The 15,859-nt window shown below is 41.0% G+C and overlaps 1 protein-coding gene across 1 annotated transcript in view; it reads right to left on the bottom strand.

The window, feature by feature from the left end:
• LOC148538919 (pancreatic secretory granule membrane major glycoprotein GP2-like) overlaps window positions 1–14,693 on the bottom strand; it is a 188,314-nt gene extending 173,621 nt beyond the window's left edge. Inside the window, exon 1 of the mRNA XM_088452095.1 lies at window positions 14,540–14,693. Within this exon, the coding sequence (XP_088308221.1) occupies window positions 14,540–14,693 (154 nt within the window). The remainder of the gene's footprint in view (window positions 1–14,539) is intronic.
• Between the last annotated feature and the right edge of the window lie 1,166 nt (window positions 14,694–15,859).

Raw genomic sequence — 15,859 nt, 5'->3', positions numbered from 1 at the left:
TGGAACTGCAGGTTATACAGAGTTGGACATAAGAGTAAATATGTCTGTTTCCAGGTACATCATTTGCATCATGTATACACTGGTTTAAGTCCCTCCTAATGAAGATGACAAGCAACTAACAGAGGAAAGAAAGAGAAAAGTTCTCTATATCTGAGGCACACTGAATTAATTTAAAATATAATCTTTATTTGTATCCAGTATGCTAAAAAAAAAGTGTATCAACACCAAACAAATATGTATGAATGAAAAAAGGAAACGCCCTCAAATAAAGAATTCAATCTAATATTGCCTAAATGTAATTATATGCCTGTAGAATATATTCCATATTATACATATATGCAGTATGTCACACAATCATGGCTACCATCTAATAAAGAAACAGACTGATGTGTAAAAGTGATACAGTAATAAGAAACAATCAAACATAGGAATATATATTATCAATGAACGTGATTGACATTAGACCAAACCAATACTGTGTCAACATCATAAGCTTCATCCTCAAGAAAAAGAGACTTTCGTTAAATCTGTAATGAACCATTTATTTGTTACCCATGTTTTGTTGTAACAGTGGGGCGAATTCAATTCAGTGCGATGTTGAATAGCCGCGGGAGGGAGCTCCCGCAGCTATTCAATTCAGTGCATTGTTTGTCTGGTCAGGAAGCAGGTAAGTCAGAGAATTCTGGTACTTGTGACTTAACCTGGATGTTAAGGCACAGTAACTGGTATTCTCCAACTAAAGTGCCGGGGACGTGGCTGTTAGCGCCATACTAAGCCGGCAAACAGCTGTGCGCCCAGAACTTTTGTTCAATTTCTCCTCGCATCCCCAGGGGGTTTGTGAGAAGAAATCTTTTAGCCACCCAAACAGTGCATTGTATTGAATAGCTGTGGGAGATCTCTCTCGCGGCTATTCTACATCGCACTGAATTGAATTCGGCCCAATGTTTAATATGTACTTATAAATAACATGCATCAATAAAATAATTCCTCTTCCCCCCCAAAAAAGAAGGATGATGGTCTGTGGCCCTGATTCAGAGCCAGACGCTCTGACAGAGCGCTTTCTCTGAATCAGGGCTTTTTTTTTTTTTGTTAGAATGGCCTCCTGGCCACTCGCATAGCTATGGGTGACCACCCACAGCTATAGTGAGCGGCCATGATGATGGTCGCGATGGTCATGACCATCGGGCTTGCGACGAGACCCTTGTGGTAGGGTCTCGTGGCCGTAAGCCCCAGAGAGCTTTTGGCTTTGGGAATGCCTCCGTTTGGCCGGCCATGCCCCCGGCCCACCTAAGAAAGGGGGTGAGCTGTCACTCACCATCGACAGCTCACCCCCTTTGTTGCAAGACCCAGAGTGACGGAGTGCCCATCGCTTTCCGTGTCTCGCGGATGCGCACGACGGAGCTGGCTCCGTCATGCGCATGCGCTCTGGGCCACCATCGACCCGGTTGCGAGTGCTCAGTGCTTGAGAATCAGGCCCTTAGCTCCTGTGTTGACTACCAGGGGCTAAACACTCACTGTCAAAGATCGATACCCCTACCCCCTAACAAAATTTCTATCCCCCTCCCCTGCTAGAGAGTTAAGTCTCTCCGCAGCATATTTCCTGGCTCAGCCCACCTCTAAATGTGAGCTCATCTGAAGTCTGTACTGCGGGTGGAAGGCACTGTGCACTCAGCTTTCCCTATCGGCACCTTCTCTAAAGTGATCGGCTGTGGAATTTGCTGCTATCAGGGTGGCAGTTCTGTCCCAGCATGGTCATTATCGGTCTCTGACACTGGGAGGAGGGAGCTGCCTTGCGAGGTCCATGTCTCTGAAGCTGGGAGGACTAATCCCTGGTTGTCACTTGCTCACAACAGGCCAGGCATGGTGCAGCATGATTGGTGGCAGTGGGAGAAGCCCTGGTAGGACTGTTCAGGCCCCATAGTGGCTGCACCCCATGTACCCACGATAGCTACGCCTATGCTTTACCCTGATCACCAAATGTATTGAACATATCAAGGGGCCTTCTCTAAGTTAGACCGTCACAAGGCCTTTAATTAGAATCAGACCTGGGGATGAATAGAAAATGGCCTTTAACACTAGCAATCTTCTCCTAATGTCATTAACACCTGAGATTGGCATTACTAATACCTGGTCATGCCATTTGGGTTGCGTAATACACCAACGGTGTTTCAAAAATACATGAACAGCATTTTCCAGAAACGTCTGATTAAATATATTGTTGTCTACCTGGATGACATTCTAATTTTTTCTAATGATATTACATCATATCGCAAGCATGTGAGCAAAGTCTTAACCCTTTTTTGCTGCAACCACTTATACTGTAAGCTGGAGAAATGTTCTTTCGAGCAGAAGGAAAAGGTAATCTTGGGGTATATTTTCTCTGGTTTCAGTTTTTGGATTGACCCTGAGAAATTCTCCACCATTGCCAATTGGCCTTGTCCCAATGCATTGAAAGTGATTCAGCAATTTCTGGGATTCTGCAATTTTTACAGTTTATCAAGAATTACTCTTCTGTGCTCCCATCACAGCATTCACCAGAAAGTCACAAAATACTGAGACTTGGCCTCCTGAACCTGAGATGGCTTTCTTCCACTTAAAACAACTCTTCACATCAGCGCCCATTCTGAGACAATCATTCCCCCGGTATGGAATCACTGATCTCACTGTGTTTCAAACTTAACAGATGATTCACCCCATCAGATGTCTGATCTGCACCCTATGAAAGTGAGGAAAGGACATAGGAGATTTAAAGGGGGGAGCGCTGTGTAATATATGTGTTTAAAGGGAAATGAGCTGTGTGTGTGTGTTTTGGGGAGGGCTCTGTGAGAGGAGGAAGATGTGTGTGTGGGGGGATTTGACTGAGTGGGGAGAGCTGTGTGTGTTTGAGGGGAGGGGTATTGTGTGAAGGGGGAACTGAATGATGGGGGATCTTAGTAAGTGGGGAGAGCTGTGTGAGGGGGTAATTAGGGGCTGATGTGATTGTGGCTGCAATCATGCACGCAGTTCTGCTGCAAAGGTATGCTAATAATTGCAATCGCAAAGTACTCGCATGGACAACATGCAGACGCCCACTTCCCTGCTCGCACATCTGTAATACCTTGCAATCCAGTCAAAACATTGGTAACATTGAATTACATCGGAGCCACTTGCACATTAAAGACAGGTCTGACCCTACCACTAAATTGCTAGCTGTCCTGCATGCAGTGAGAGCTTAAGCTGCATATGCCTTTGCAGTGGCTAATTTATGACCCATTGGATATGGATGCTCTTTTGGAGAGGGACAGGAGAAGAAACAAGTGGGATTAAGAACAACTAAGAAACCCACACATATAGGTAAAAGGGGGAAAGGGCAAAAAAATCGACTAAAGAGCAATAATGGAACTCAACAGATCACTACTGATGAAACAAATGATAAGTTGAAAGACTCAACTAAAATTTATAACCTTAGTACTCACATTTTACAAAAAGATGAAGTGGATCTCCTCAAAAAGGTTCTCAAATTTGATCCAGTCAATAAACTGAACAAATTTGACACCTATATAGACATACAAAAGTTTGTTAGGAATTTGTCATTAAATAAATATTTTATTAATCAAGACACATGTACTATTGAAGAAGGAAATATGTTTAGAGTGGACCCAAGTCCACATTTAATCCCACTTTTAGCTGTGGCTGCTTTGTGGAGAGTTTTAATAAAATAGTGTGTTCTGAAATTGAAAAAATCAACTTGAAACAAACAAGTGATTATAATCTCACCAAAGCTGAGCATGAGGCCCTACAGAGTCTGGAGAAAAATCATAATATAACAATAAAGCCAGCAGACAAGGGGGGTGGGATTGTCATCATGGACACAGATCAATACAATCAGGAGATTCTGAGACAGCTTGGTGATAGGTCCACCTATACCCTTTTAAAACCAAACCCAACAGAACGAATAGAGAGAAACTATGTTGATTTGAATAAGAAGTATGAGGACAAAGGGAGTATTACAAAATAGGAGAGAAAGTATTTGATTAAGGAACATCCTGTACTCCCCGTCATATACATTCTGCCAAAAATCCATAAAGATATCAATAACCCCCCAGGCCATCCAATTATAGCTGGAACTGATTCAGTTACTTCTAACCTTGCTCATTACATTGACTTTCTTCTACAACCAGAAGTCATTAAAATAAGTCTTATATTAAGGATACCATAGATATGATCAAAAACATAAGAGATACAAAAGTCACTCCCCAGTATTTTTTGGTTACAGCAGACGTATCATCTCTGTATACCATTATTGATCATCAGATGGGAATCAGTGCGGTAGAATATTCTATAGAGAAGAATCATGAACATGTTGACAGAGACAAGCTTGAATTTATTAAAGAGTCTCTTGAATTCATTCTAAAAAATAATTATTTTTGGTTTAATGGACAGTATTATCTCCAAATAAAGGGCACAGCAATGGGGAGTAGAATGGCACCGGCGTATGCCAACCTTTTTATGGGATGGTGGGAGGATCTCAAAATATGGAATAATAATCCCTGTAGCAATAATATATTAATATGGCGAAGATTTATAGATGATATCTTTTTTATTTGGAGTGGCAACGCACATGACCTTAAACTTTTCTGTGATGATCTTAATAATAACAGTTTTAATATATAATTAACTTTTAAATATTTATCTTAACGAGGTTAACTTTTTAGATCTTATTATTTATAAAACAGGTGAATGTTTGTCTACTAGGAATTATGAAAAGCCTACGGACAGTAATTCCTATATTAACATGAGGAGCCACCATAATCCCAGATGGCTTAAAAATATTCCTAAGGGACAAATTAGAAGGGTCCGTAGAAACTATACTAGTAAGGAAATTTTTGATGAACAAATAGGAAATCTGAAGAAAAAATTTATTGATCAAGGTTATGATGGGAGGGAAATAGAAAACACCATCAAAGAAGTGAGAGATATTCCCCAGAAAGACCTTATAGAATACAAAAAGGGAACAAATATTAATTCCACAAATAAACCAAGGATTTCATTCATCACCACTTATAATAATAAATATAAGTTAGTGGAATACATATTTAAAAAGAATTGGCATTAACTACAACAAGATCCAATTTTAAAAGATATCATTCCAGATAGACCCATTTTTACATACAGAAGAGTGCCTAATATTATGAATAAATTAGTAAAAAGTGCCAGACCAGAGAAAAGGACAGGGAGAATCAAAACTAAAGGGTTCCATAGATGCGGCTCCTGCAGTATTTGTACCATGCACACTAAACAAATTACAAAAATTGAAACATTCAAATCAAACACAAATGAGATAACATTTAAGATAAATTAATTCACTACGTGTAATAGCACAAATTGCATATATGTCATAGAGTGCAATTGTGGTTTACAATACATAGGTAAAACATCGAGAAAACTCAGGGTAAGATGGGCAGAACACCTCCGAAACATCAAAAGAGGTGTTACGACTCATACATTATCCAAACATTTTCTGGAAAAACACCAAAGTTCCACTAATGGAATAAAATATATTAAAGGTATCAAAAAAGTAGAAGGCAATTGGAGAACCAAGGGACTAGAAACATTTTTGGCTAAAGCTGAGATGAAATATATATATGAAGCCAAAACGCTTGAACCATATGGTTTAAATTCCGAGTTTGAACTCAAGTGGTTTTTATAAATTAATTTATAATCTAATTAATATTATTTTATTTTATTTGACCTCATTGGAGCCTCACTTCTTTTTACCTTATGTTTTATTCCATTTTATCATATGTTCTCATCACTGTTTTATTTGATTGTTATTATTATTTTTATTAATATTTTAATATTTCTAATATTTTATTAATATCGTTTTATATATCTCCTTTTATGCTCTATAGATTAGAATATTACCACACATGTTTTATCTTTATGTTATAATGTATGTATTGAATCAACTATTTAAATATGCATGAATTGTGGTTGAAAAAATTAGGGAATGTATAGGTGACCCTCATTGTTGAAATGGATTGATATAATATAACGGTAGTGTAGATCAGTGTTCCCACTGGGTATGATATTGTTATACGGAATACAAGACATATCAAGGGTCATATACAGATACTTTGAAATTGAGCCAACAAAATTGAAAAAAAATTCCTCTAACTATAATGGACTATGTATTGATATACACTCGCTGTATAGACTAGTAAAGAAGCGATCATTTCATCTTATATGCCTGCATTGGACATACGGGGAAGCTACAACAAAAGGATTCCCCAAAAAGTCCTAATGTAACGCATTGCCACAGATCACGTGACGTGACTTTGGAACGCAGCGCTAATTGAGATAAATCCACTGCGCTCTATACGAGACACAGGTCACGTGACATGGCGGGCTTTGGAACGCAGCGCTAGTTGAGATATACCCGCTGCGTTCCACATGAGACTTTGGAGCGCAGCATCAGCAGTGCAAGATGTGCTGCGCTCCCGGTATCAGGCCGGTGTCACATGGTCAATACCACGTGACTATGAAAATACAACCAACTGTGCATTTCACGGCGTGGAACGCACCGCTTAAATCCGCGATCCGGAGCACTTTTGGATTTTGCAAAAACGAGGGGACTACACAGTAAGGAAGTGCAGTCTGTCTATTTTTAGGGATAAGAATGTACACAGATACTATAAACAACACACCTGAGATGTATAACACAAAACCCTTAAAGAAGGGGAGGAGTCACTTTGGGTATATAACCTGGTCAGTTCTCTTAACAAAACACACCTTGAAAAAGACCATATTTGGGTTGAAATGCATTGGTGCTGTATCCTGTGTTGCTGCCATCTGCCCTGACTGTGGGAAGGTATTGCTCAAATAGGGGGAGCAGATAATTTACCCATACATGCCTAAAACTGTGCCTTTCTGTAAAGGTTTTGGATGGTACACGACCATTTTTATTAATGTTGTTTTGAATAAATGTTTTGTGGTTTTACACTATGTATTCTCCCCTCTTTTTGTCTTATATGGCCTTTTGATGCTGAGGGGTATTAGTGTGAAAAACCAAGTGCAGAAACCAGGTTGCTGACTCTAAAGAAAATAAGGATGTACAACAGTTGAACTATAAACAAGTGACTATTTATGTCAATTGGACAACACTATAAGTTTCACTTTACTTGCACCTTTACTTGAGCGCTTTTAATGTTCTTCATTTTTGACCATACATACATCTGTGATTGGTGAATATCACATTGTTATTAGCTGCCAGGTGCAGCATGGAGTGCGGACATCTATTTCTCTATTTTACGTAATTTATGCACGCCCCTGCAACAGTGTTCAATTGCACTGGCACACCAGCATTTCTCTGACCACCCCCTGTCACCGCCCCATATAGTACTTCCTGTCAATCACTCTGTGATGGCTCTGCGTATCCAATGCATTTGCTTTTGTGATTGCCAGTTTGTGCACATGTGCAGAACGCAAACATGTGCGTGAGTGCACAGACCTGTGATCCAAACTCAATCAGGCCCTATGTGTGTGAGGGGAGGGAGTATTGTGTGAAGGGGAGAGCTGAATGATGGGAAATCTCAGTACTTGGGGAGAGCTGAGTGATGGGAGATCTCAGTACTTGGGGAGAGCTGTGTGTTTGGGGGGGTCTGTGTGAAGAGGAAAGATCTGTGTGTGGGGGGATCTGTGGGTGTTTGAGGGGAGGGAGTATTGTGTGATGGGGAAAAAAGCTGTGTGGGGGGATCTCAGTGAATGGAAAGAGCTGTGTGTGTGTTGGGGTGGCTGAGAGAGGGGGAGCACTGTGTGTGTTTGAGGGAAAGTGAGCTAAGGGAGGAAAAAGAGCTGTGTGTGGGGGGTATATGTATGAGGAGGGGAGAACTATGTGATGGGGGAGATCTGATTGAGAGTGGCAGAGCTATGTGAGGAATATATATACTGCAAGTATTTATATATACATAAATATGGAGCCTGAGGCAGTTTCTTGCCTATTGTCCTGTGGGGTCTTAATCCAGCTCTGGGACTGAGCAGAAGTGAGGGGTGATGGAGCCATGAGCAATAACAAAGAAGGAGGAGGCAGTCCTCTCCCATCATCACCCCTGGCTTCTCCTCTTTGCCTCCACTGAGCTGGATCCTACTTTCCTCCCTGGTCCTGACATCAGCTGGCCTGGGACGCACAGATTGAGCATCAATCACACAGAAGGAGAGAACACCAGGGCTGTGTCCCTGGTGGTGAGGGGAGGCCTGAGCCAGTTGCTGTTGCTGAGTGCCCAGGTCACAGCTCCTGTCACTGGGAGGAGTCTGGTGAGGTCACACCTGACTGCTCTGACACCACATGCCAATAAGGGCACTATTGTGGCATAAAGTGTATAAGAGGCACTACTATTCCATAATGTGTATAAGCAACACTACTGTGGTATAAAGTGAATAAGGGGCACTATTTTGTGGCATAATGTGAATAATGGACACTACTGTGGCATAATGTGTATAAGCAACACTACTTTGGCATAATGTGAATAAGGGGCACTACTGGGTGGAATAATGTGCATTACTTTGTAGCATAATTTGAATAAGGGGCACTATTGTTTGGTATAACATGAATAACGGGCACTACTGTGGCATAACATGATGAAACGGGGGCACTATTGTGTAGCATGGGAATTTTGGCCACTATATGTGAATTGTGAGCATTATATTACAGTGCATATAATGTAACATTGCTTATATTAATGGTATATTACTGTTGTGTATATTTTATGAGTGGAATTACTTTAGTGGTTTGGAATAGATCTAGCCCTTCATGCCCCAGTTTGAAACTGCCCCATATGTTTATTTTAATTTTCTCTTTAATTTGTTGCTACATGCTGGATTACTTCCCCTACCTGGCACACTTGGAGGGGGTGCAGCAGCACACACATGCTCCGGATGCCATGGATACATGCTACACCTCTTCCTGTGACTATCTTTACAGATCATAACAATTATATCTCCAAACAGCTCACTACTTGAATTATCACCAGGCCAGGTGATAATTGTTCTTCGATTGATTTAAGTTATCATGTACCACCCTGGAAGAAAAAATGTCAATGCCGATGCATTGTCTCAATCATTCTGTGCAACTGAGGAAGAGATTTCCTGCAAAAGCAAACCTGTTTGAGATGATTATTTCATCTCAGTGGTCAACAGAGTCAAGATTTCTCCGGGCAAGACATTTGTGACGCCAGAGCTTCGGCCGCAGTGTCTTCAGTTAGCACATACATCTTGCTTCTCTGGCCATGCTGGGGTGAAAAAGACTCTGGATTTAATCCTTACTGACAGAGACTAAAGCAGAATGAAATAAAATCTTAATGATAGAGTTAAGTGGGATTTTGCCTTTGCAAGAATTGTTACTATCAGTGGAGGAACAACCCTGGTAAATTGTTGGTAAGGGCTTTACATGTCTATGGGGCTGTCTCATATATTCAGACTTTTAAGGATACATCTGTTATGGAGCACAAACTAGCTTCAGATGTAGCTGCTGTCTACTACTCCCATTACCACAAGCTCTATAATCTGACAAGTTCTAGGTCCCCTTATGAAATTGCTTCCTTCTCTGTAGCAAAAGGCTTTTTAAAACAATACATCTATGGGCTGTATTCAATTAGATGCGAAAAGCTGTAATTGGCGAAAAAAAAATAGCCTATTGCCACTTTTTGCCTGTTCGGAACTTGTCTCCAAATTCAATTCTAGCCGTAATTCACCTACGCGGAAAGTCAATGCAATGTAATATGCGACAAAGTATCTCCTAATTATAGCAGGTGAAAATAAGTGCAAAATCTTTATTTTTGGGTGCAAACGTGGGGAAATGACTCAGAACCCATGGGACATCCCCCCAAAGGACAAATGTGCCAAAAAAACAAAAACAAACAAACATAAAAACACCTCAAAAAAGTACTTTCGTTTTGGGGGTGAAAAAGTAAAAAGTGGGGGGACAAGCATAAAAACTAGCGAAATAGACTTCTTGGGGGTCTGCAAGGATAGGTCAGGTGTTTTTAGGATTGCAGGTGCATGCGGCTGGTGGGTTATTCACTTTTTTTAAAAGTTAGCTTTAGACACATTAAAATATTCTAGCACCCATTTTCAAGTGCTCCAAATTTGACTGGAGTACTTATTTTCACCAAAACATACTGCTTTATGCCATTCTTCACCAGTTTTTCAAAGACACTAATAACAAGGAAATTAAATAACTTAAGTACCCCAAACAGTTTTATTAGGGCTATTAGTACACATCTACATTGATCCCCAATGCTAGTGCATTTTTTATTGGGGGTACAGACTGATTTCCCCAATTCTGACAGTACTTTCCGCATGTTCCGCACTGCCGCTTTCCGGTTTCGCCTGTTTAGGAATTGAATATGGAGAAAAGCAGGGACACACACATAATGTTTTCACCTCTGAAACAGGCGAAGGAGGCGGAAAGTCAGACAGGCGAAACTTTTCTGACTTTTTGCCTCTAATTGAATACGGGCCTAAGTGCATACCATGGTTATTCACAAGGAGGGCAAGGACCTGGCTCAGTTTCCTAGCTATTTACCTCTCTCACTCCTTAAAACTGACATCAAATCATTTGCAAAACTTATTGCCAATCGGCTTAATGTTTTGATATCTACACTTGTTCACAATGACCAGGTTGGTTTTGTGTCAGTCCACAATGCTTGGGACAATACCATCAAGTAATTGATCTTATACATTTGGTTGCCTCTGACAACATCCCAACTGTGTTGCTAATAACTGATGCAGAAAAAGCCTTTGATAGGATAGATTGGCTATTTATGCAGGGTCTGCTGGCACATCTGGATCTAGGTCCTACCTCCTTTCATCGGATTATTGCTCTTTACAAGACTCCCTCAGTATGCATTAAAATCAATAATGCACTCTCTGAATCAGTACATATTACTAACGGTACCAGACTAAACTGTCCCGTGTCTCCTCTTACTTTCTTTAATTTAATTTTTTTTCGGCCGTGATTAAATATATGAATCCTTAGTAAATGTCATGGTCCTCTTACTTTCACAAACGATACCTTTAATGTCAACATATTTGCTAAATAAATAGGCCACATACATGTTTTTGTGTTGAGCAGGGCAAGAGTAAGGGCCTCAAGGTCCTGGGACATAAAATAATACAAAAACAGGAAGAGGTGAGAGCAATGGCATGTAGTTAGGTAAAGATCACACACTATCAGCACCAATGTCTCTGAAAATATATTTAAAAACACAAACAAATAAATTTTGTGTGTGATTAGAATAAATAACATTTAATTATTTTGATTTGAAATAAAAATGCGTGTGCAGTTGTTGTTGCAAACAAAATCAAGCTTGAAATACACAGGTCTGTGAAATTTAAGGTATTGAAAGCTTTTGTAATAATACTTTTATATTCTTAATTATACTCCTGTGTTCATCAAGAAATAGTATATTAAAAAAAATTACCACATCACATTTACCTATAAGGGAGTTACTTACATTTAAAAAAAAACAAGAAGTTTAATTGTTTTTGACATATATTTATTGTGAAATACAAAGAAGTGTAGACGATATCACTGTGTTTTTGTCATAACTACATAATAAAATAACATTAACATCAAACAATAATAGAAACAAATCCATAATTATTGAAAAACTTGTTAATATCTTGTCTTCAAACTTCTTTTTGCCACTTTTCGCTTATAAGCTTTTTCTGTGACATCGCTGTGTATCATCCAGCAATAGTCAGCAATCATGCTGACGTCCCAACGACCCTGGTGTCTTCTTTCTACATCTTTAATGTCTCGGTGGAAGCATTCACCCTGTTCTTCACTGTAGTGTAGTGTAGTGTGTGTGTGCAGTGTGTACTCTGTGTGTGTATATAGTGGTAGGCAGGGGTTAAAATGAGCCGGCACAGGGCAAATCTGTGTTGCATCTGTTATATTTGGTTCCACCTTTGTCAGCTCACCATGTAGTTGTAGTTGTTGTGTGTGTGCAATGTTCCTTTAGACAGTATGGGGTTTAGCCCCTTTGTAAATTTCAGCTCCAGGCCCATGTGGACCTTAATCTGGCACTGGGCGTGGGGAAGTTTTATGATAAGAACTGAATTGTATTGTTCTATACTAGTGACTGAATTAATTTAAGACAATGTTTTATAATAAATGTAGGCAGAATACATTTATTACTTTAAAGTATATGACAAAAAATACTTATTCATAAATACACGTTTTGCAGAAAAACATGATGTGATATGCAAAATCGGGAGTCATCTACGTGTTCACAAGCCAAAAACCTATAAGTATCACATAAATTTGTTAAAAAAGCTTTTTTATCGCAGACCTGTGTTATCTGAATGATTAGCCTAATTTTACGTGTTGACCTGGAGATATATCTCCAAACATCACATTTTAGGGGACTATTTACTAAGCAGTGTTAGGCGACAGAGTGAAAAGAGATAAGGTACCAGCCAATCAGCTCCTAACTTATTTTTCAAACACAGCCTGTGAGATTGCAGTTAGAAGCTGATTGGTTGGCACCTTATCACTTTTCACTCTGTCTCCTAACACTGCTTATTAAATAGACCTCTTAATGTGGACATGCTGAGGAGTGATAACCCTATGAAAAAAGCAATATTAAGCTTACAACATGATGCCTCAGGAAACCCTAACATAAGATCCGCTAAAACAGAAGGCCTGATTCAGAGCCGGATGCTCTGACCAGAGCGCTCACTCTGAATCAGGGCCGGCCTACCTAAAATTGAAGCTGCCTCCCGGCCGCTCGCATAGCTGTGGGTGACCACTCACAGCATAAGCGAGCGGCCAAAAAGATGGTCGCGATGGTCAAGACCATCGTGACTATCGGGCTTGCGATGAGACCCTTGTGGTAGGGTCTTGTCTGCCACAAGCCCGGAGTGCTTCTTGCTCTATCAGAGCCAAAAACACTCCCACTGACAGCACTAGTGATGTCAGTGGGGCCGGACCCAGACTGTAGGTGTTCCCATGGGAATGCCTCCATCTGGGCAGCCACGCCCCCAGCACGACCACCAAAGGGGGCATGCTGTCAATCACCATCGACAGCACGCCCCCTTTGGTGCGAGACCCCGAACGACGGCGTCCCCGTCGCTCGCTGGGTCTCGCGCATGTGCATGACGGAGGCGCCTCCATCGTGCGTATGCGCATTTGGGGAACATTGACCCGCTTGCAAGCGTACATCGCTCGCGAGCGGGTCTGAATGAGACCCAGAGTACATAAACAATATTCACCTTAAAAATATTTTACAAAACTTGCAACACGCACTGCACTATAAAAAAAAACTACACTTCCAACACAAATACAAAATCCAATACACAATGACATTCACATTAACACAAATATAAGTAACCACATTTTAAAGAAAACAAAAAACATTACTATACACAATATCAAAGTAACACATAGGACCATATTCAATTTGGAGCGAAAAGTCAAATTCAAATCAGCAAAAACGGGACCCGGCAAAACCCAAAAAAGCGAAAAGACCTGTCTTTTTAGGGAAATCAGCCTGACACCCCCCAAAAGATGCTCTGACATGAGGTTCACTATGAGTACCCCCAATTAGCCCTGCTGAAGGTATTTGGGGTCTTTGAATGGTCTCAATAGGTGAAATTTTGTGTCTTTGGAACAGGGGTGAAGAATAGCATTTAGCAATTTTTTTGAGGAAAAATAAATTGTCCCATCAATTTTGGGGTACATGAAAATGGGTGCAAGCATATTTTAAAGTTGTTAAAGTCAAGCATTAAAAAGCGCCAAAAACATACCTTCAGCAAACACCTGCAATCTAAAAAAACCTCCCCCAAACTTCCAGACCCCACCCAAAGGCTATTTAGCTAGTTTTTTATTTTGTACCCCCACTTTGTAATTTTTTTGCCCATTTTTTCAAAGTGCTTTTTAGGGTGTTTTTTGTGGGGTTTTTTGCATTTTTGATGCAATTATCGTCAAAGGGGTGTAAAAAGGGTTTAGAGCGGTTGCAGCAAATTTTCACCCCAAAACCCCCATTCTGCACTTTTTTACCACCAGGGGTCCATTGTCAAAACTTTTCCGCTGGTCACAGAGGCGTGTCATAAATCCGACTAATATCCACATGTAAATGAGCCCAAAAGCAGTTAGTAAGATCTTCCTGGTGATGAAAACACACTAATACTTTTCAGAAAATGCATTTATAACAGCTACATAATGGGGTAAGGTGCAATCAGGGAGATTGCTAGCCTCTTCAGGGAGACAGGGAGATTGCTACTATTTCAGGGTGTCTCACTTTAGTAAATAAATAAACTCCATATACTTTAATCTGTGGGAAAAAAAATATTTACAATGCACCAACACAAAAAACCTTATAGGAAAACTCCAAAAGTTATCCTACAGTAAAATACTTAGAAAAAATACATGTTCTCAACACACATGCATTATAAGTACACAACAATAACAGCATGACACTAACAACCATTACACACAATATGAATCTAGCAGTTGAGCATACTTTGTATTTAACCCCCCCAAAAATTGAGTACTTACCAGGCCTCCTTGGGGCATCTGAGTCCCTCACATGTGTCACCTGGGCCAACTCAGCTGGTATTATTATATTCAGGGGCTTCTCATACTCCAGGTAGGTGACCTGGTAAGGGAAGCTGCCTCCTGTCAGGTGCGCCACCTTTGCCTCTTTGGCCATCTTTGCTTTTACCCTCCGCTTGATGTCATAAAACCTCTAGTGGCATGTGTCAAACATGCGGCACAATGGCCCCTCTGCATTTACTGCTGTGATGGCCGCCTGCCAGGTGATGCTCTTCCTTCGGGAGGACACCTTGGCTGCATCACGGCCAAACAGCTGGTGGTGATGCCACATCAGCTCAGTCACCAGGGCCATGTTTTCCACATAAGTGAATCTCACATTGTGGCCTGTCCTGGTCCATATGCGATGATGAGGGTCTTCCTCACTCTCATCTGCAAAAGATGTTGGGGCCTCAACTGCCAGCTCCTCAACTTCCCCATCATCCCTCACCTGGCTAGCCTCACTGCCAGACATTCTGATGAACACAAAAACACACTCCTCACTTTCAACCACACAACACACACACACACACACAAACAAACACAGACAATAGACTTTAAATAAAAATGACAATGACAAAAACTGATACACTTATAAATGATAGCACAAGAAGAAACACAAGACCACTTTCAAACACACTATAGCCCTCATAAATCACCCCCAAAACACCTCCCAACTCACCAACTCAGCCAACTCCACAAAACACCTCTCTCTCACCACTCCTCTAACTAAACCAATGAGGTTCGGATGGTTTGGGGCGTACTTATATGGCTGTTACAAGGCACTCCCACGAATGACACTTTAAACCTGTCACAAGCAGCTGCACTACAGACGCAGGGTGAAGCGAATGCCGGGTGGTTGTCCACTGAAACTCCTCTCCATGAAGTGTCTGTCATTCCAGGCTGGTTTTCGTTTGGCTCCTTTGGCTATTTCCTCCTTGTTCTAACACCGCTCTGGTGCCAATGATAGTATTTCACATGTTTCTGGTTCTGGCATTGTCTCCTGCATCCAGACAAGTTTCCCAGTATCCAGTCAGCTTTATTGTTCCTGCCGTTTGTGTCATCTAGGCAGCAAGGTCCGCCTTTATACTACTTGCCGCTCATGTCATTTTGGCGGTTCAGTCTGCATTAGTACCCTCTGCTGTTTGTGTCATCCAGGCGGCACAGACCAAACTCAGTCTCCAGAGTTCACAACCCAGCATCCTGCAGCTTGTATCAACCCGGCAGCACAGGTCACACACCAGTGTACGTGATTGTGTGTACTGCCACTAGTGTCATCCCAGTGGC

The sequence above is a fragment of the Taudactylus pleione genome, unplaced genomic scaffold (genome assembly GCF_031769625.1).
Source record: "Taudactylus pleione unplaced genomic scaffold, aTauple2 ptg000032l, whole genome shotgun sequence".
Taxonomy (NCBI): domain Eukaryota; kingdom Metazoa; phylum Chordata; class Amphibia; order Anura; family Myobatrachidae; genus Taudactylus; species Taudactylus pleione.
The sequence above is the reverse complement of the archived record's forward strand: the minus strand, read 5'-3'. Positions and strand labels throughout refer to the sequence as shown.